At 36.7% G+C, this 22,606-nt stretch overlaps 1 protein-coding gene across 1 annotated transcript in view; it reads left to right on the top strand.

Moving 5' to 3' along the window:
• Positions 1 to 22,606, top strand: part of CHL1 (cell adhesion molecule L1 like) — a 213,934-nt gene that overhangs the window by 151,274 nt on the left and 40,054 nt on the right. Inside the window, 7 exon segments of the mRNA XM_033210478.1 lie at positions 4,234 to 4,418; positions 9,636 to 9,767; positions 14,252 to 14,392; positions 14,726 to 14,837; positions 16,182 to 16,204; positions 16,207 to 16,347; positions 19,225 to 19,390. Of these exon segments, the coding sequence (XP_033066369.1) occupies positions 4,234 to 4,418; positions 9,636 to 9,767; positions 14,252 to 14,392; positions 14,726 to 14,837; positions 16,182 to 16,204; positions 16,207 to 16,347; positions 19,225 to 19,390 (900 nt within the window).

Raw genomic sequence — 22,606 nt, forward strand, 5'->3', positions numbered from 1 at the left:
TCACTCTACAGACTTCAGGCAGTAACTGAGGTTCATAAAATTAGATCTCTCTGTCAATTTATGATATTGTGGATGGTGGGGATGATGACAACATTCTCCTTAGTTAAGTTTAAGAAGCATAAGGTTGTTGGTAGTCAGTCCCTCACTTTCGGTGCTGAGTTTGCTCTCTGTGCTCTACTATCTTGCCCCACTCCTGTTTGCTGTGTTACTAAATCTGCTCCTTTTCAGGTTTCAAGGAGCCCTATTTATCTATTTTTACCCTCCTGCCCTTTGCACACATGGAGGTCCAGACCATGTAATTTAAGAGAGTTTTACATCAATATCTAATTAAGTGAACTTTCTTTACACCTGAAAAAGCAATCCTTTTTTTTTTTTTTTTTGAGACAGAGTCTCACTGTGTCACCCAGGCTGGAGTACAGTGGCACAATCTCAGCTCATTGCAACTTCTGCCTCCCAGGTTCAAGTGATTCTCCTGCCTCAGCCTCCAGAGGAGCTGAAACTACAGGTGCATGCCACCACGCCCAGCCAATATTTTGTATTTTTAGTAGAGATGGGATTTCAACATGTTAGACAGGATGGTCTCGATCTCCGGACCTTGTGATCCACCTGACTTGGCCTCCCAAAGTCCTGGGATTACAGGCATAAGCCACCATGCCCGGCTCGCAATGCACTTTTTAAAATCCTCCAAGAAAACCCTAAAGGACCTCACTTGGTCACCTCTTAAAATTGTTCCATTTATTAACTACTGTTAAGTACATGTAAACAGGGACCATCTTACTTAATATTTAATCATGCAGGTTCTCTCCTACTTTTACCACTATCCTTCCAAACTTATGGTCCTTCCCTACCATTGAGAGTACCTTAGGAAAATGCATTCCATCTTTCTAGCACCTGAGTTTACTCATATGAAATACAATCTGTTCATAAGCTGAGGGCTTTGGGGACTGTAGTTAGTGGACTAGGATTTGAAATTCAAAAAATCACATTCATTCATCATTCAGAGTACATTCTGAATGACTGGGTTAGAAATGGAGCAGATGTTAATGGTTTTACAACCCCTAAGCTTTGTAAATTTCTCTTTCCATCCACCAAAAATATCAAAGTTGCTTGTCTGTCGTAAACTCCCCATGTGTCTTTACATAAATTAGTTAGAGGTACTATGACACAGACTCTTTCTGGAATGTGTGGTATGTGTATTATTTTAGAAGAGGAAAGTCTCCTCTTGAGTTTGAATCATGATGGCAACAACCTGCTCTACTGGTTGTATTTGTATGTGTTTACAGTGGTAGAAATTAAATTCTTGCAGTGTTCATTACTACATTGAGTTGGGCAGGGTGACCCTTTCAGTAATTCTTTTTTCTTATTTCCCACAAATGCTATCATTGACCTCTTGGATTGACTAGCAACTGCACAGAATGTCTTCAAAATAATGAAATGCTCTCATGTGTGTTTTAGAAAATGAAGAGTCATGAAGGAATATATAAAAATAGAGTGGATGAAAATATATGTTGTTGTGAGGACATGAAAATTCTTGATGCGCTGTCTTAAGGATTTTCACCTGAAGTAGTCTCTTCTTACTCATACTGGTTTTGTATTGGGTAATCCTATCTGATCTGGGTCCTCTCTCAGAAGATGATGCATTTTTTAAAAGTTTTTTTGGGTCATTTAAAAAACTTTTTCTAAGAAGTTTTCAAGCCGTTAAACTCCTATAGTAACAAAAATAATTATATATAAGATATTGTACTATTATTTTGTGTAAAGTACTATATTTGGGTCTTTGAAAACTAGTCTAATTGTCTAATACATTTTACTTGAAAGAATAAAGTCAAATGATTATCTGTAAAGTGTCAGGTGAACATGATATATAATTTACCTCAAGATAGGTCTATATCTTGACAAAAATTTCCAGCTATATTCTTGAAAATACTTTTTATTTCCTTTTGTTTTAAATTTAAGGGTCATTTACTAACAGTATCTGAACAAATGTGTTTTGAGGGAAAACTTATAAAATTGCCATAGGTGGGCTCATGTGCACTGCTCAAATAGATTTTTTTTCTGTTTTGTAAATTAAAGTAGGTATAATTATTTCACAAGATACTTCTTTATAAATAGAGAAATATACAAATAAAAGTTGGCCAGACAAGGGCCTGAAAAAAAAATTTAGATTATGAGGTAGTGTATTTTGTATGCAAAAAGGTATTAAGCAATATATTTTCCCTCAAAACACATTGCTCAAATGCTGTTAGTAAATGTTCTTTAAATTTTTTTTAAAAGGCAGGTGGTATAAAAAATTGGCAAGAACAGAGTTGGAAATTTTTGCCATGGTATAGACCTATCCTGAGATTAGATTATATCTCATTTTCACATAATACTTTAGATAATTATTTTACTTTATTCTTTCAAGTAAATGGTATTAGAAAATTAGACTAGTTTTCAAAGACCCAAAGACTGGGGAGTCTGGGAGATCTTGCTGAAAGTGAGTTACTTGCTCTATTAAAGGATGGACTCATGAAAAATTTCCTGTTTTAGGGGAACTGAGTTCCAGAGCAGCCTATAACTTGGCAAATTGTCATTTTGACAGATGGAGTGAAAAGCCAGCAGTTAGGAGACGTGGGTTATGCATCCTGTTAGGTGGTGTGCTCAGAAAGCCAGCAACCAATATACTCTCACAGCTGTCTGCCCAGTCATCATTACCGTTTCCTACACAAGTGTGCCATGTGTTCTTAGCTTGGTAAAACATAAGATTATTGTTCCAGGCTGCAAAGCACGTTAGTATTTGAGCCTTGAAGGAAGAGAGAAAAGAGTAGATATATGTAGATTAAAGAGTTTTCATCTTTACCTCCATTTTTTTTGCATAAATAACTGAATTATTTTAACTACAACCTATCAATACAAATAATTTGAGAATATTGACACACACGATTTCAAGGAATTGCTCTATTATTGCATAGTAACTAATGGGCAATTTGACAGGAAGCATATATTCTAAGACTATAGAGTTAGAAAGGGCGTAGATTGAAAAGCACAAAATAATAAAACACACTGATTAAAAAAGAACAAGTTTAGAGTGGACAAATATAAGTTGTGGTATATCATTTATTGCTCCAGTGACCTTAAGAAATTAATTTATTCGAGCTTCAGATTCCTTACTGTTAAATGATTACAATAATGCCCATCTTTAGAATGTACCAAATAACCTACAGTTATTAATAATAGGAAGAAATATGGAGAGGAAAAGTGTAGCATCAATAAAATTAGCAAAGTTGTTTCTTCTACTCACTTACAGAGCCTGATTGGGGAAGAGAAAAGGACAATCATCCTTCAGTTAGAATCAACCCTTTTGGCTTTCCACATAATTTTTAAATCAAATGAGTCACAAAGGGTATGACCTCTGCATTTGTCTGGTTTTCATGAGAAGGGATTTTTCTTAATGTAGCTGCCTTGACTCCCCAGTCCTATTTTCCTCCTTACTAAGGTGGGGAAAGTTATCACGCTGGTGTGTAACAAGTTATCATGCTGGTTTTGTTTTGTCTTTACTTTCCTGTTTGTTTTTATTGGGTGAGCTAATCTTTTGAAACTACTAAGCAAGGGAAGATTTGGTTCATTCCTCCTTTCCTCTACTCCCTAGGAGGGCGAGAACATGATCCAGGAGGGAGCATCTGTGCTACAGACTCCAGCTTGCCCTAGAATAGGCTGTTCGTGGGTCTAATCAACACATTTAGCTTTCACACAGGAGCCACATTCTCCAGTATCAGCATCATAGGATTCAAGGGGAAACTTCTCTCTGCTGACTGTTAGGTCCTACTTTATTGTGTTTTACACAAACAGGGAATAGGGCTGTTATCACTGGCTGCCTCAAACCATCCACAGGGAGATTTTCACACTTGGAAAATACCTTGGTAATATTATTTTAATGAGCTCCAATTATTTATCCTTCATCCAGCCACACCTAGTCAGCACTTACATGTAGTTAGCCCCCGTAATGGAGGGGAGAGAAAGTTTCCAAGGAGATAGACCATTAGAGGAACTTTCAGGAAAAGAGATTTTCTTCAACACCAGTGTTCACTATTGATGGTGGTGGGTGTGTCTGTCCACTGGTAAGGATGATGTGATTCAGTGGAATATGAGCACATATGTAAAAGCAACTTGATAAATGATGGGTCCTGAGGTTTTCTTTGTATTTTACTTTCCACTTTAAAAAAAAATGTTTGTTTATTTAATTATTTTTTACAGGCCAACTCCACAGGTTGATTGGAACAAAATTGGTGGTGACTTACCAAAGGGGAGAGAAACAAAAGAAAATTATGGCAAGACTTTGAAGATAGAGAATGTCTCCTACCAGGACAAAGGAAATTATCGCTGCACAGCTAGCAATTTCTTGGGAACAGCCACTCACGATTTTCACGTTATAGTAGAAGGTACCTTTCCCATGTTCATTTTTTTCCTGCTTTTCAAAAAAGTAACTTTATACGTGTAGTAGGCCTTGCTTCTAAATCATACATGTTAAAACAGGTTAACAGTTTCAACTCTTAATTGTAGTGTGGGCACTGAATTATATTACACTTTAATTAAGCATGTTTGTCATTTATGCCCCAAAACGTCATAGAAGAGACAAATGACAAGAAAAGATCTCATGTTAGTGGTTAAACACAGACAGTTTACATGATTTATTCACATAGTCATTATAGCTAGTCTCCTAAATTATTTTTATTGTAATACACATATACACTTCATATTATTAAATCATAAAAGCAGCCATAAGGATTATGATGAAAAAAAGTATTAAAATGGGCCTGGAAGAAAGCTTGGATTTTGCTTCCTAATCCTGCGGTTAACTTGCTGTGCCCTTCGCCATTTATTTCACTCTCTGTACCTGAGGCTCTTCACCAAAGAAATGAAAGAAGCAGGCAAATTGTTGTGTTAGCTCTTTCCTGGATATAACATTTTTGTAATCCATATCTTGGGTTCAGGTGATAAATTCAATATGTTTCTTACAGGCAAAAAAGAATAGACTGTATGCTACAATATAAATTCTCTCAAAAAGTGCAAAAATATTATATTCAAGTCATCTTCTCTCTGCAAATTCAGAGATTTTGATCAATCAAGGTTTTATTGGCATTAGTTACATTTATAGGAATAAGTAGGCAAACATGATATCATTTAAATGTGGAATGTAGTTATTAGGACTGTGCCTGTTTGACTGATGTGAAGGTTGTCTAGTCCTCTGAATGTGATTGACACAGACTATTTTCTGTGGATGCAATCACATTGAGGCTTTCTATCTACAATTTAGTTGACTATATTGATCAAATTAATGGAATGATTACTGCATTTGTACTTATTTAGTGCAGTGTAAGCTTAACTATTGCAAGGAATTATTCTTTTTAGACTAGAATTTAGTGAACTAGTGCTCTAGGGCACCCATTAATATTCCAATAAAGTTCACCTCTTAAAGCTTTAGTTTACACAAGGAACACCTAAGTAATGGCCTGTTGTTTAAACTAGTGGGGGAAAAATAAAGGACTCAGACACAAATTCCCCTCCCAAGTAGATGTTAAGATAGTTGATTTAGTCATACCCCTGTTTGGAATAACACTGTATTTCCAAACCTACTCCATAATGTGTATTATTATTTAAGGTATGAAGAACAGAAAACCAAAGTTGAGAATTTTATTTTCTTTGACTTGACAAAAGCAAAACTTATATAGAAGAAAGCCCAATATTATACATTAATGTCAACATCTGCCAAACAGTGATATATTTTTCTGACATTAAATTATTCACAAAGCAGTTCAGAGAAGAAGAGTTTGAAAGATTTATTTTACGTATATTTTTAGTCATCATTTGATGTTTCTATGTAATTTGGCTACATCATGCAACAGGGGTATTTTTCTGTAATCCCTTCCCCCCCTCCCCAGCACACACACACCCACGAACCAGACATATCTAATTGTTAGATTCTCCTCCAAGTTGCTGACTATTAGAAACCCTTCCAGATGGCTGGAACATAGCTACGGTAGCTGAATATTTTAACAATCTGGCCACAGTTTTCTTGACTATAAAACCAAACCTTTCAAAAGAATTGCAAGGGTTGCACAAAAAAATCAAAGATGTAAAATTAATTACGCAATTTAAAATGTTGACTATAGGATTCCAAAGGAATATAGATTTCTAGTACAAATTGTTCTCACTACTCATAAAACAGCTATTAGCACTATTGAGATGTAAATGATATTTTATGAGGAACTTCTAATCCTCTCTCTTTAGTAGGAAACTATTAAATGTACCTTCAGTTGTATGTTTTTGAACTTTCTCTTTACCTATGCACGTGAAAAGCAAATTGAACTTAAGATGTCTTTATTTTTTTTTTTCTAAAGTGTGGAAGCGATAAATAAAAACTGTTAATCATCTGGATGGATGAACTTGTGTTTATTCAATTTTTTCTGCCTTCCTGCACCCTCTCCTTTTCTTTTTTTGTCTCTTTTTTAGAAGCCCAAATTAAATAACAGAGATTTGCCATGTGAGAAAATAGCAATGCTATTATGTATTTTGAAAATCTACTCCATTCTGAAAACACCCATTGTGCTTAAGTAAAATCATGGACTGGGTTGGATTCTTTCTGTATGTGCAATGTCTTTCCTATTACTAAACATAATCAAATCCTGTGAGCTTGTAATTTAGGTTGCAACATCCTAAATATGAAATCAGACTGTACTTCAAATCCTATAATATGTATGAGCAAAAGCAGCCAGGATGTCTTGATTAGGTACAACTATATATTCTAAATATCTAGGATATGATTAATTACACATTCAATAAAAAGAGATATATTAGAGTGACATCTAAAACAGTCTATATCCAGAAATCAAAATATAATCACATCACATTTCAATAGATTATTTAAAAATAAGCTCCCACAAATAATTTTTATGTTGTCAACTTTTGAATTATTTAAAGCCTTTGAACTTTAGTAAGTGAAATAGGAAAGCATTTGTATATAATTATAGAGCCATAATATAATCCAAAATGTTTTTGCATTTTCAAAGATTGTCATAAAATCACATGCAACTCAGTCATTAATATACTTGAGAAATCCTTTTTTTCAAATAACAAATCTATTTCTAAAATGTTGCAGTTAAATCCAATTTTTGTTGAACCTAACAATTTTTTGTCTATTAGAATATAGATTTTAATAAGAACCTGTGAAGAAACAGTTTCACTAAAAATAAGCACTGTGCTTTATGTTTTATAGGTACCAAGTTTGTTTTATTTTGCTTTTTTCCTAGTGATGAACATATCTATTTAGCTTGCTTAGTATATAGTCCCAATGTTCAGATATTTGCATCTCTGTTTCCAGCAACACGAGAGATATTTATCATCTTATTTTTGTATTTACAATTATGAGAAAATGCATAAAGTTTCAACATAAGCAATTTTCACCTGCTACCATATATCTTAGGATAATAGCTAAAATAATGGGTTTTTATGAGGATTTTTTTTTCCTCAGAATTTTTGGTTTTAAGGCTCAAGAAGCAGCTGTTTCTGAGCAGGACAAGCTTGAAATCTCTCTCAATATTACTGACTCAGGACCAGCTTACTTCTATAGGAGAAACACATGAAAAGCATCAGAGTAAATGTTCAAGCAATTACAAAGAAAGCTTACACAGAAGGGTTAAGGTAAAGTATAGTGATGAAGCCTAGTGAATGCTCAGAACTTCTGGAGTCAGTTGATAAATATAGGGGAGCTTGGACTTGGAAGCATAAATTGAATTAACCTTCTTTCCTGTCTTTGGTACAAATTCATAAGATAAAACTGAATTAGAAACAAAATCACATGACTTCAGAGTCTTAATGCTGCTCATCCATAGTTGCTGTGTATATATCTATGGAATGGCAAGAACAGGAATTGGAGCTTCCTTTGCTGGTGGCCCTGGCCAAGTCAGGAAACTTCTCCAAAGCTCAGCCCTCTGTAAGGTGAAAGCATTGGATGAGGTGATAATTTGGGACCTCTTTCAATAATACTAATATCACTAATAGTCCTAATAGTAAATGTCCTAATGATAATAGTAATTATTCATGAAGATTTACAGAAATACCATCATTGCTTGATTTTCTTTATTTTTGCATATGTTGAAAGCAATTGTAATTTTCTTTTTTTTTAATTTATTTTATTTTTTTTTATTATACTTTAAGTTCTAGGGTACATGTGCATAACGTTTATATCATGTATAACTCCCCAATGCAATCCCTCCCTCCTCCCCCCTCCCCCTGATAAATATGATATACCATAATATTCATGTTCATGGAATATTTTTCTCTAACTTACAGATATTCAGTTTTATATTGTTTGTATTAAAATACCAGAAAAAAAGTAAGGATATCTCAAAAAATGCAAAATAGACAAAAATAAACCTTCACCTCAGAAAGTGATCTGCAATTTATAATTTGGATTGGTATATTTTAAACCAAGTGACTAAATATCTACAGGTAGTACAGCTTATGAATACAGATATTTAACTTGGAACTTAACAATTAAGTCAACACCCTGTGGAGTGCACTTATCTTGCTTGAACTTGAACTTGCCAGGGTTAGTTGTATACATTTGTTTCTTATAGTGAACGTACAGGTATTTCCTTTTTACATAATCCTCTTTTTCCTCCTTTACTTAGAAAAATTTTACTGATATTTTTTCATTGTATACATACATATATCTTTGAAAACTTTTCTTTTTGACTAAAAATGGAAATCTAAAATATCTTTGGGTGAAATAACCAAACTACATTTGATGGGATTTGCTACCTGCAGGTTTTGTGCAATTTTCTCTGAAATTAAATTATCCAAACCATCCACACTTTAAACTTTTTATTTACCCCTGATATAGCAATATTCATGAAGTTATAAAACAAGGAAATAATGGTTGAAGTCACGTAAAATGTCTCATCTATTTCTGACATACTTTGTAGTATTGTAATTCTGGAGCAGTAGGGCATAGAAAGATACAGGTAATTTTAACGTACCTTTTGCTTAATTGCTTTGACTGCAGAAAACTAAACACTGCTTTTGGGCTTCTCTCTGTCCCCTCTTACAAAAAAAATATCTAGGAAATACTATTTTCCAAATTGATTATATATATAAATGCTATAAGATCACTAATTAAGAAATATTCAAAATAAACATTAAACATTTTAATTAGTTTTATTTTTAAAATTCTTAAAATATAATTCTTATGTATCCACCTTTTTAGATGCCATGCTGCAGCTTGAAAATAACCTATAGTCAGCTCCAAATAAACTCACCATCTGCTTATTCTTCCCTCATTTTTTTCCTAGTTGGGTAGCTACTTGTATAGCTAAATAAAGTGGTTGTATATAACTATTTTTAGTATGTTGATTTGTTATACATGCTGAGTCCCCATTAAACAGAAACACACACGTGCACGCACACACACACACACACCTTACAACACAAAAGCAGCTCCCACCTTGCTTTGCAGAACAAGTTTACCAGGAAGAGCTACTATGAAACTCTTTGTGGTGTCTGCCCTCTGCTGGTGCAAAGTAGAAATACAGGCCTTAACAATTTTGGACTTTTTGACATAGATAACTTCTCTCATGAGCTCTTCACTTTATATCCAGAGCCTCCTCGCTGGACAAAGAAGCCTCAGAGTGCTGTGTATAGCACCGGGAGCAATGGCATCTTGTTATGTGAGGCTGAAGGAGAACCTCAACCCACAATCAAGTGGAGAGTCAATGGCTCCCCAATTGACAGTAAGTTTAAAAACCAATTGCAATGCAACGCTGAAGGCCCTGGTTTGATGGGATTAATGATGGTCAGACATGTGTGTAAAATGAAGTTGGTAAATGGATTAGCAGGACAGATATAACGAGCAAATCAGAAATTGCTTCTTTCTAAGCAATTTGGTTGTTGAGACTTGATATTCATGGAATAGCCATAAATAATATTTATACATTTTGGGCCCTTTTATAAATTTTATATAAGAATAAAGATTTTTCACTTTTAAAAAGAAAATTGAATGAGAAAGAGGATGCTTCCAAGGAAAAAAGCCAATTATTGTTCCTCTCCCTGAGAAGAAACAGAGCAGGAACCTAGCGGTTGAGGGCACAGTTTAAAAGTCAGGACCTCCCTTAGGCTCAGATAGCAGCAACACCTGTCCTGGGCTCTGCCCTTTTAAGGGACTTGCTCTGGTCACCCTCTGGTCCTGCTTGTCTCCATGATTTGAAAGCATCCTCAGAGAAACTGTGGCATCCCAAGCCTGAACCTGGTCCCATTACCGCCTGTTCGCTACCAACCTCAAACACAAAGACCTGAAAATTCCCATGCCTGGTCCACCCTGAGCCCACTCCAAATGGGCTGGGCAGGGAAAGACAGGAATGGCCCAGCACTGAGGGCCAACTCTTCCCATTTCACCATGCTCAGCATAGAGCTCCAAGGAGTCCCCAAATCTTCCACTGGAACCTAGAGCTCAGATTATTTTGGATGTCCTTGATCAGGAAGGAGGACAGAACGTATTTTTATGTGTCAATTGCTTAATTAAGAGCAGGTACAATAGTGGTTCCCATTTGTCCTTTTGCTCTGGGGCCCGCACAGGTCAAGGGTGAGCCACTTGGTGGATAACAGACCTGAGGTCCCATCTAGGATGTGCACCTTGGCCGCTGTTTCGTCTTGAGATGTTTTCTGAATCTCCCCAAGCTTATAGTTTTTAAACTGCAGAATGGAGATAGTGGCGGTTGGTTGTGATTGAATGAAAAAAAAAAATGTAGCCAGCTGCCTAGGGCAGTGATTCATCTGTAGAGCACTGTGATGGTTTATAAACTCTGGAGCCAGACTGCCTGTGTTTGCATGTCAGCTCTACCACTTACTAGCTGCGTGACGGGGAGTGTCACTGACCCTCTTCAAACCCGTTTCTTCATCAGTAAATTGGGATAAAAATAACACTGACTCACGGGGTTGTTTTGTGGATTAAAGGAAACATCATGCAGAGAATGCTTAGCACGGGGACTGCCACAAAAACAGCACCCCGTAAGGTATGGTTGGTTGACATTGTTTTCCCACAACAGACACTTAGGATACCTTAGTCCTCATTATTATTATCTTCAGATTTGGGATTTTTCTCTTCATCTCTTTAGGGAACAGAATAAGAAATGAAAAATAACAATGAGGTTTTGGGTAGACAAAGGGAAATGAAAGCAACTTTTGTTCATAATGAATGTTCAGGTTACAAAAGTAAGGAACGCAGATTCTCTGGAATACAAAATCATAAAATGTTATATTTGGATGGTATTTTGCTGATTACAAAAGACATTCACAAATTACTTAGAATCCTTAAAAGAACTTTATAAAGGAGATGCTATTATTCATATTTAACTGATTCATTCATTCAGTAATATCTATGGGGTACCTCCTATGTTCGCTGCACTGGACTTCATGCTTCAGATACAACAGTGAATAAAATGGATGGAATCCTTGCTCTGCTGCCATTAGACAAACAATACATGAGTGTGTACTGTGGTGTGGTAAAGCCTGAAAGAGGTTCAGGACCCAGAGTTGCGATCTTATTTTAAGATAATAATAGTAAGATCCCTGTGGTAATTTACTTTGAGTATAGATCGGAAGGAGGTGAGGAAGTCAGCCATGTAAATAGCAGGGAAAGTGCTGTCTCAATGGAGAGGTGTGTTGAGGAAGAGAAAAGAGGTGACTGTGGCTGAAGCTGAGGAAGTGCAAGGGGCAGCCCTAGGCCACCAGATCCACCAGCAGGGGAAGGGGCCAGAGCTTAGGTAAAGATGAACATCGAAGTAGGGCCTTGGGATTTTGAGAATACACTAGGCAGCTCTTGGAGGATTTTGAGCAGAAGATTGACACAATCTAATTTACACTTTTACAAGGTATTTTCCTGGCCTCTGAATGGAGAATGGGCTGTGTGATTGATTCTAGTAAGAGGCCATCTGAGAGGCTCTGGGCTCAGGGCTAGATTGGTGGCAGTCCTGGTTAGCTTCTGGATTTATTTAGAAATTGAGTCAATAGGTTTGTTAATGGATGAGGAGGTCAAGGCTGAAAATAAACTTATGCAAGACCACACAGCTGAATAATGGTAGACTTCAAACGCTGGAATCCAAGCTCTGTGTTCTATTCACAGCTTTTGGTCATGGCTCTCCCTGTTGCCCTGCAAACAGGTCATAAACTTTTATAGGTTGGGATATTTGATGACAGTGGGTTGGCTAAAGGATTTGAAATCTCTTTGAGTTTATTTTAGTTTTAGGGATTATATATCCTTTCCCCATGTTATTTCAAAATTAAATCAAAATGATTGTCCATTGTCACATTTCCCTCTGGTCACAGCCAAGAAAGGCCTTCTGATTTTTCAGGAGCTTTGTGATTATACTGAGCCCACTTGGGTCATCCAGGGGTAAGAAATAATTTTCCTACTTCAATGTCCTTAATCGTAATCATATCTGCAAGTCCCTTTTTTCCATGTAAGGTAACATAGTCATACATTCTGGGACTTAGAATGTGTACATCTTTCAGGGGCTACTGTTTTGCCTACTTACAGGGGCCTTTCAGGATTAAAGGTTGCCCAACCTAACATTTTAAGTCATTCCAACAAGTATTTACTGACTGAATTTTCTGTGGTAGCTACTCTTTGGGCACTGGGGACACACTGCACAACCTCACAGTGAGGTCCTGCCCTCAGGGAGCTCACAGTCAAGTGAAAAAAATATTCATTTATGACTCCCAGGCAGAAAAAGATGTATAAGTCTTTTATTTTGATATGTAATATTCATGTTTTCTAGAACCTAAAACTTAGTATAGTCATTATCTTGTATAATGGGGACACAATTAGAAAAATGGAATTCGATTGATTATTAATGTTGTAATGTCCTTTAAACTAAAAATGTTTGCATTTGTGCCCATCCCTTGACATTTTCAGCTAATGTTTTCCTTCCCACTGGTTCTTTTTTATTTTTATTTTTATTTTGTTTTTGTTTTTTGTTTTTTATGGTGTCATAGCAAGAATAGGACTTTTAGAGTCAGAAAAATGGCCAAATGCTGTGGGATGTGTCATTCAACTTCTCTGCCGTCCAGTTCCCTCACCTTTAAAATGGCCATATAAATGCTGATCCATTGAGTTCTGAGCAGTGTCAATGAGATCATGCATGTGCCACATCCAGTAGAGTTTTTGGTCCTTAATAAATGCATCAGAAATGTTAGGGTTTGTTTATTTTATCTTCTTCTTTTATTCTATTATTATTATTATTATTATTATTTTGAGACAGAGTCTCACTCTTCTTGCCCTGGCTGGAGTGCAGTGGCACCATGATCTCGGCTCACTGTAACCTCCACCTCCTGGGTTCAAGTGATTCTCCTGCCTCAGCCTCCGGGGTAGCTAGGATTACAGGAGCGCACCACCACACCTGGCTGAGTTTTGTATTTTTAGCGGAGACAGGGTTTTGCCATGTTGGCCAGGCTGGTCTTGAACTCCTGACCTTAAGTGATCCACCCGCCTCAGCCTCCCAAATTGCTGGATTACAGGTATGAGCCACCGTGCCCAGTCTCATATTAGGTATTCTCATTTCCAAGAGATATTTCCAGAATTATGCTTGGATCAGGAGTGGGGAAGATTTCATTGCCCGAAAATAGAAAACCTGGCCCTTTTTCTCAAGAAGGGTTTAGTCTTACTGGGAAAATGAAATATACAAGCAATGTACATGAAGTGGTTAAATAATGAAGCAAGACAAATGAAATGAATGGTGCAGATCAGAAAACCATAGAGAGGCAGAGAACTGAAATGGGAACAAAAATATCAAGGGGGAAAATAGCAGCCAGTACTGGTAACTTGGGAGATCAAGATGTGTTGACCCTGTGACTTGTGCCAGGCAGCAACAGTATCTAAATTCCGAAGAGTAACAGAGTGTCACTTCATCATAGGTCTTGAATGCCTAATGGATAATCCAGAATAGTACTATGGATATGGGTGTGGAAAGTCTGGGAGCTCTAGATGAGCAGATATTCTGTTACTAAATATTAACTTGAAAAAGGATTGAAAATGCAAATGGATTTGGAAAGAAAAGTTCATAGTCGATGTTCAGAAAGCCTAAAGAATTGGCTTCAATGAACTATTAGTCACCCTAAACTGGTTTTAAAATATAAATACTGTGTGATACATTTAATAAATGGTGTATAAATATTTTATGTCCTGTTCTTTATCAAACTGACATTCTGTAATCTCTTTCAGATCATCCATTTGCTGGTGATGTTGTCTTCCCCAGGGAAATCAGTTTTACCAACCTTCAACCAAATCATACTGCTGTGTACCAGTGTGAAGCCTCCAATGTCCACGGAACTATCCTTGCCAGTGCCAATGTTGATGTTGTGGGTTAGTGTGCCTGGGAGCTGACTTAACTTGCTATTTTCTTAAGGAAAATGGTCGAGGTCATGTTCAGAAGTACCAGTTAACTCTTGACACATAATATATGGGGGGAAAAAATCAAAGAACTTTTCACCATACATTTGAGTTTTAGACTTCACACTGAAATTATACTTTCAAAAATGTATTGAATTGGGATACTTTTATAATTCAAGACAGACACCCACCACAGTATTCCGCTGTTCTCTATTCATATTAATATGGCTAGGACGTAGAAAAATTTAGTTTGCACATCTTTCTTCCACCAAAATTTAAAACTGTATTTATGTTATTTTCAAATAGATGTCCGTCCATTGATACAAACCAAAGATGGAGAAAATTATGCTACAGTGGTTGGGTACAGTGCTTTCTTACATTGCAAGTTCTTTGCTTCACCTGAGGCAGTCGTGTCCTGGTAAGCTGGCGGCGCACAGTTTTCTTAAGAGAATGTCAATTGTAGATTTGACCTTGTTTCTTCATCCATCATTTGACAGGCTGCATTGGGTCTATATTGTTACATGTACCCAGTGCCTCTGAGACATAAGGTAACAAACTTACTTTTCAAGAAATTACCTCTTCTGAAAACATTGGCTAGATTTCTAGGATTTTCTCACATAGAGACATTCACAGAGCCACTTGTGTTCATAAAGAAAAGCAGAGAATTGAAGAGATTCTAGAGACAATTTTGAAGGTAGAATTGGTTTTTCATTATGGGGTACCACAAGGTCACATTTTACTCTATTGTTGTTGTTTTGGGATTATCTAAATAATTATCTTAGCTCGCATTTAATTCCAAATACATGTGCTTCAGACTTTTCCAGCATTCATTTTGATTTTAATTTCAATGATCTAATTGGTATCACAAAAGCAAAGACATTATCAATATGGATCTACTTTATTAGTTACTTTACTGAAAAAGTGTGGTTAAATAGTTCTTGAATAATTTTGTCATTGGTCTGTAGGGCAGGGTGAGATGAGTGACACCAGGTCATACATTTATAGGGTCAGATATTGCCTTTATTTTAAATCATGATATATATTTTGTTCGTCGTGGGTTTTCTGAATTATTTTGATTTTTCAAAACACTCCATTGAAATATTATTCACCTTGCTTACTGAGATGTTTGGCACCCTGTTAAATTTTGCATCTGAGGCAAGCCTCTCGCTTACCTCAGCCTAGTCCCTGTCTGGTAGGATCCTGCATGGACTGCATCCACAGTTTATCCTTTGTTTGTTTGTTTGTTTGTTTGTTTTAAAATCAAGCAGTCTCTTATTGTGAAATGGACAGGATAAATCAAGCTATGGCAGCAAATGCTTTGAAATGGATGAATGTGGGAGGAAATGGCTCTGGGGTTGATAGGGTAAATGTAATCCATGTCTACAGTCTATTTAGCTAGAGATTCCCTGGCTTATAATATTTCTGAATGACCAATGTTCTCCCAGGACAGCAGGAGGTTTGGCAGATTCATTATCTCTTTCAATTACTAGCTTTCCCATTTGGTACCCTGGAGTGATCATTAACTAAAGAGTTCACCATCAATAAGCCAGAAAATATTTATTAAGCTCTGAGGGCACATGCAAACGGGTGCTGGTAGCTATGACAAATACAGCAGAAGCACGGAGCATGGACTTGGGTTTTCTCTAGCCACAGTCTATTTGGGTAGATAAGATATACATTCATGGTCCGTCACTGACTAGTATTAAAAAGAGTATGCAATTTTGCCTCACCTCAAATGGATGTATGCTTTCTCTGTCCATAGGCAGAAGGTGGAAGAAGTGAAACCCTGGAGGGCAGGCGGTATCATATCTATGACAATGGCACATTGCAGATCAACAGAACCACCGAAGAAGACGCTGGGTCATACTCATGTTGGGTAGAAAATGCTATAGGAAAAACTGCAGTCACAGCCAATTTGGATATTAGAAGTATTTTTATTTCACTGTTACTTTGCATGAATTGTCACGTGGGTTCAGTCTGTCTTCATTTGCCCAAATGGAATAATACAGTTTATGTTGGAGTGCCTGATAAATTTCTTTGAAACGTTTTTCAAAATTCCTAGATTGGGTTTCATCTAAAAGATTATTGCAAGAATTACAGGGTATGCCAATGATATGTGTGCAGCTTCATCCTATTTTAAGAGGGAACCAGGTGTCCTTAGTGACAGATGGCTGTCAATATTTAAAAATGACCTATTAACCATACTACACCACATTTCTGTAACTATATTTTATTTCAAAAGCCAACTCAAGGTAATGTTACCAGTAATCAAGCTTTTGAGCTAAAGATTTCACAGACTCATAACTTTATAGTGACTGAGGCATGACAGAATGAGGAGGGTTTTTGGTCCTCTTTTTGAGTCGTAAACAGCTTTGTATTATTCCTTCTCACTTCAGGGCATGGTCCTGGGAGCTGTTGATAGTTTCTTGGGTTTCACCGATATTTTGATTTTAATATTGCTCAGAGAATCCTCAAGAAAACACAAAGAACAGAAAGGTCCTTCAGTAATAGTAGGAAGCGTTTTTGTTTCTTGTGTCATGTCAATATCCCAGCCCGCTTCTCGCTTCCACCTAGATAAGGGAGAGCATAGTTGTTTCATCATCTGTTTTCACTGATACCTTTTTACCCCATACATATTCTGCTGTTGTATCCACTGATGTCTTGATATTTCTTTTTTTCTCTTTTCCCATATACATCCTTCCTTCCTTCTTTTTTCATCCTTTTTTTCCTTCTCTTTTGTCTTACATCCTTTTCTTATTTTGTAGTATTTGTCTCTCTGTGCCCTAAGTAAATCAATGTGCCACCCCGACAGAATATGTTTTTAAAGCACACAAATACTCTCCCATAATATCTACTTATCTCTCATGTCTTCTACATTTTCAAATGTTATGTATATTTTTCAAGATGCCCTCATGAAGTCACTGAAGATGATGATGATTGTTTTTATACTTCAAAAAGTAAACCTATATTAAGGTTAAGCAACACAGCTAGCTGTAAGGAGCATGAAGCCTCAAATCTAAATAGAACTTTGCATTCCTATTGCCCAACACAGTGCTTGACCCAAAATGGACCTTAAAACTGCTAGTGGCCAGAGAGATGGACAGGTTTATAAACTTTCAATATGCTGTAGTGTCTATTTTACATGCAAAGACTATATACAAATCATATCAATGAAGGATTAAGGACACATTTTTTTACATATACAAAAGGCATGTTGGGAATGGAGTTAAGTGAGAGTCTATATAGTATAGTGATTGAAAGCATGAGCTTTGGCCGGGCACAGTGGCTCATGCCTATAATCCCAGCACTTTGGGAGGCCGAGGTGGGCGGATCACGATATCAGGAGATCGAGACCATCCTGGCGAACATGGTGAAATCCCATCTCTACTAAAAATACAAAAACAAAATTAGCTGGGCGTGGTGGCGGGCTCCTGTAGTCCCAGCTACTCAAGAGGCCGAGGCAGGAGAATGGAGTGAAACCGGGAGGCAGAGCTTGCAGTGAGCTGAGATCACCACTAAACTCCAGCCTGGGCAACAGAGCGAGACTCCATCTCAAAAGAAAAAAAAAAAGAAAGCATGAGCTTTAATCTCAGGCAGATTTGGGTTCAAATCCTGATTTAGCCCCTTACCAGTTAGGAAACCTTGGTCTTATGGTTTGATTTCATTTTAACCTTAAATTACATTCTGTGTAAGGTGGGAGTATTAATATTCATAAAGTTGTTATAATTATAAAATGCCACAATGAATATACATTGCATAGCAGAGTCCTGATAAAGAAGTGCTTATTAAATTCTATTATTATTAAATGAATTTCTGGCTTTAAATTTAGAATTAGAAGTAGGATGTCAAATAATTCAGTTAAAATTAATTCAATGTAATAGTCTCTTCAAGTTTTGTGCCTGGGATAACAATTAATTTTATTAACACTTTCCGTTTTTAACCAGTTCCTTGAGAAAAATGTACATAGCAAATATCAGAGTATAATTATGGAATTGGAGGTCAGCTTGTACAGTTGGTCTGTGAGAGGTCCCCCAAAATGCCTAATGCCACATTAAGGGTATACCTACTTTTAACACAGCCTTAAAGAGTAAGGATTGCATGTTTTGAAACAATCGTAATGAAGCAAACATTTTTTAAGGCAGCCATATACTAATCTTTGATTTTCATAAAGTTGATAACCACAAATTTATTTTTGTTTCAAATGATCACTTACTGTAATTCATTCAACAGGAGATTTAGCAACATGTATTGAGTGCCTACGATATACAGGCTCCCTTCTAGGCACTGAGGATACCGCAGTGTTACAAAACAGGCACAGGCCCTACCTTTCCAAGGCTTAATTTCCAGTTCCCCACCTTCATGTTGCTATTTCATCCATGCATGGGCTTGAACATTTACCCTCAGGTTTCTGAGTTAATAATAAACATGCTAACAGAGAATGAACTATCCCCTTTCCTTTACAGTGCTTTGATTACATATCCAGAAGCACTTGAAGGAGAAATTATATCGTTTTCAAATTCTAGAGACATTTGTTTGCTCATAGTTTGCTTACTTCCTTGCCCAAGAAATAATGAGGGAAATTCCTAAACTATTAATTGATATTTCCACTTAAATTTTGTCAGATGTTCAAGCCTGGATAGAAAGAAAATAATAATGATATACAATGTTAGGAAATTAGAGTGGGAGAAACCCTGCATGAGGATTGGACTGTTATGGTGACAGTTTAGGTTACTTAAATTGCAGGCACTTAACAATAAAGTAAGCTATGCTTAGTTCTAACTAATATCTTTGTTTGGTAAAAACAGATGCTACAAAACTTAGAGTTTCTCCTAAGAATCCTCGTATCCCCAAATTGCAAACGCTTGAATTGCATTGTGAGAGCAAATGTGACTTACATTTGAAACACAGTTTGAAGTTGTCCTGGAGTAAAGATGGAGAAGCCTTCGAAATTAATGGCACAGAAGATGGCAGGTAGGTAAACTATTATGATGTGTCATAATATTTGCTTGGGTGGAACACTTTGCATTTGAAAAAAAAAAGTTCTAGGCCAGGCGCAGTGACTCACGCTTGTAATCCCAGCACTTTGGGAGACTGAGGTGGGTGGATTCCTTGAGGCCAGGAGTTCAAGACTAGCCTGATCAACATGGTGAAACCCCATCTCTACTAAAAATACAAAAATTAGCCAGGCATGGTGGTGTGCACCTGCAATCCCAGCTACTCAAGAGGCTGGGGCACAAGTATCGCTTGAACCCAGGAAGTGGAGGCTGCAATGAGCCGAAGTCACACCACTGCACTCCAGCCTGGATGACAGAGTGAGACTCTGTCCAAAAAAAAAGTCTAAAAGTATTCATACTGAAATAAAAACAAAACTGAGTAATATTTCTGTCTTCAAGTCACTCCAATCTCCTATTATATATTTATCATCCTGTTTTTGTTACTGACTTTTCGTGTAACATATACCATTCTGTTAGTGTGTGAAATAGAAACCACTCTAAGTAACTGAGGAAGAATTGCATAGGCTTGGATGCTTGCAAAAAAGGCTGAGAGCTGCATGGGCATGGATGCTTGCCAAAAAAAAAAAGAGACTGGAGGAGCTAGGCCTAGAAGAGGTTGCATACTAGTTTGCTACATTCTTGATCACAAAGCCCTGCAGCTGCAATCCACGTGTCTGGAAACTGCTGCCATCTTCATGGCCACCTCATCCCATTGGTACTACTTGTGAGTCCTGCCACTGCCAACTCTCATGTATGCCAGAACCACTATCTGCTTCCACTGGCCTGGAGAATATGGCGTCCATTTTCCTTCTACTTTTCAATTTCACATGAGTTTATTTAACTCACTAGCAAAACCCAAATCATATCTGGCATTCTTCCTGCCAGAAAGTACTGAGAAGCGTAACTTTGAATCTGCCAAACTCTGTATAGAGAATATAGACAAAACATAAAGGAGAACATATAGAGGAAAGTGTGAATGGATGCTTAATAGCACTAGACAGTATCAAACACATCAAAGAAATAAAAAGTCAGCATTTGCTGAATGTCTACTCTCTTTTGAAAACATGTGAAAGTCAGCTTTGCATGCTTTGGCATTGTTACTAAATAAGGGTTAAAACTTAACCATGTTGGAGCCAAATCTCACCTCTCATTAGTTTTGTAATTTATTGCTCTGTAAAACTAAAAATCTGAAAATGTTTAGAAAGGACATGTGCTACTTGCATGAGACAGCAACAGTGCCGTGGGTAAGATCATAAACTCTAAAGCTCAATCACTCAGATTCAAATCTCAGCTCAGTCACTTATTAGATCTTTGAACTTAGACAAGCTGCTTAACATCTCTGTGCCTTAGTTTTAAATCCCATAACATAGTTTGAATTAAAAGTATTGAAAAGGTACTTTCATTATAGGGTTAACAATACCAAGCACTTAGAAAACGTTAACATACAGAGCACTTAGAAAATGCCAAGTGCACAGCCCATTTTTGCTCTTGTGATTTGTACTACTAATGTCTTCATTTTTACCTTATGACAAATTTCTTTTTTTAATTTTTGTTTTTCTTTATAACTTCTTTAAAAAATGGGATACATGAACAGAACGTGCAGGTTTGCTGCACCTATTGACCTGTCCTCTAAGTTCCCTCCACACCCCAAAAGTCCCTGGTATGTGTGATTCCGCTATCTGTGTCCATGTGTTCTCATTGTTCATCTCCCACTTGTTTGCTGAGAATGATGGCTTCCAGCTTCATCCATGTCCCTGCAAAGGACATGATCTCATTCCTTTTTATGGCTGCATAGTATTCCATGGTGTATATGTACCATATTTTCTTTATCCAGCCTATCACTGATGGACCTTTGTGTCAGTTTCATGTCTTTACTATTGTAAACAGTGCTGCAATAAACATATATGTGTATGTGTCTTTATAGTAGAATGATATATATTCCCTTGGGTATATAGCCAGTAATGTGATTGCTGGGTCATATGGTATTTCTGGTTCTAGATCCTTGAGGAATTACCATACTGTCTTCCACAATGGTTGAACTAATTTACATTCCCACCAACAGTGTAAAAGTGTCCCTTTTTCTGCACAGTCTCACCAGCATCTGTTGTTTCTTGACTTTTTAATAATCCCCATTCTGATTGGCATGACATGGTTTCTCATTGTGGTTTTGATTTGCATCTCTCTGATGATCGGTCATGTTGAGCTTTTTTTTTCATGTGTTTGTTGGCCATGTAAGTGTCTTCTTTTGAGAAGTGTCTGTTCATATTCTTTGCCCACTTTTAGATGGATTTGTTTTTTTGTTTCTTGTAAATATGTTTAAGTTCCTTTTAAATTATGAATATTAGACCTTTGTCAGATGGGTAGATTGTAAAAATGTTCTTCCATTCTGTAGGTTGCCTATTCGCTCCGATGATAATTTCTTTTGCTGTGCAGAAATGCTTTAGTTTGATTAGATCACATTTGCAAATTTCGGTTTCTGTTGCAATTGCTTTTGGCATTTTCATCATGAAGTCTTTCCCCATGCCTATGTACTGAATGGTACTGCCTAGGTTTTCTTCTAGGGTTTTTATGGTTTTGGGTTTTACATTTAAGTCTTTAATTCATCTTGAGTTAATTTTTGTATAATGCGTAAGGAAGGGATTCAGTTTCAGTTGTTTGCACGTCTAGCCAGTTTTCCCAGCACCATTTGTTGAATAGGAGATCCTTTACCCAGTACTTGGATTTGTCAGTTTTGTCAAAGATCAGATAGTTGTAGATGTGTGGTGTTATTTTTGAGGTCTCTGTTATGCTCCATTCGTCTATATGTCTGTTTTCGTACCAGTAGCATGCTGTTTTGGTTACTGTAGTCTTACAGTATAATTTGAAGTCAGGTAGTGTGATGCCTCCAGATTTGTTCTTTTTGCTTAGGATTGTTTTTTCTATATGGAGTCTTCTTTGATTACGTATGAAATTTAAAGTAGGTTTTTTTCTAATTCTGTGCAGTATGTCATTGATAGTTTGATGGGAATAGCATTGAATCTATAAATTACTTTGGGCAGTGTGGCCATTTTCATGATATTAATTATTTGTATCCATGAGGATGGAATTTTTTTTCATTTGTGTATGTCCTTTCTTATTTCCTTGAGCAGTGGTTTGTAGTTCTCCTTGAAGAGGTCTTTTGCATCCCTTGTTAACTGTATTCCTAGGTATTTTA

This window comes from Trachypithecus francoisi, unplaced genomic scaffold (genome assembly GCF_009764315.1).
Source record: "Trachypithecus francoisi isolate TF-2019V2 unplaced genomic scaffold, Tfra_2.0 Lachesis_group0, whole genome shotgun sequence".
Classification (NCBI taxonomy): Eukaryota; Metazoa; Chordata; class Mammalia; order Primates; family Cercopithecidae; genus Trachypithecus; species Trachypithecus francoisi.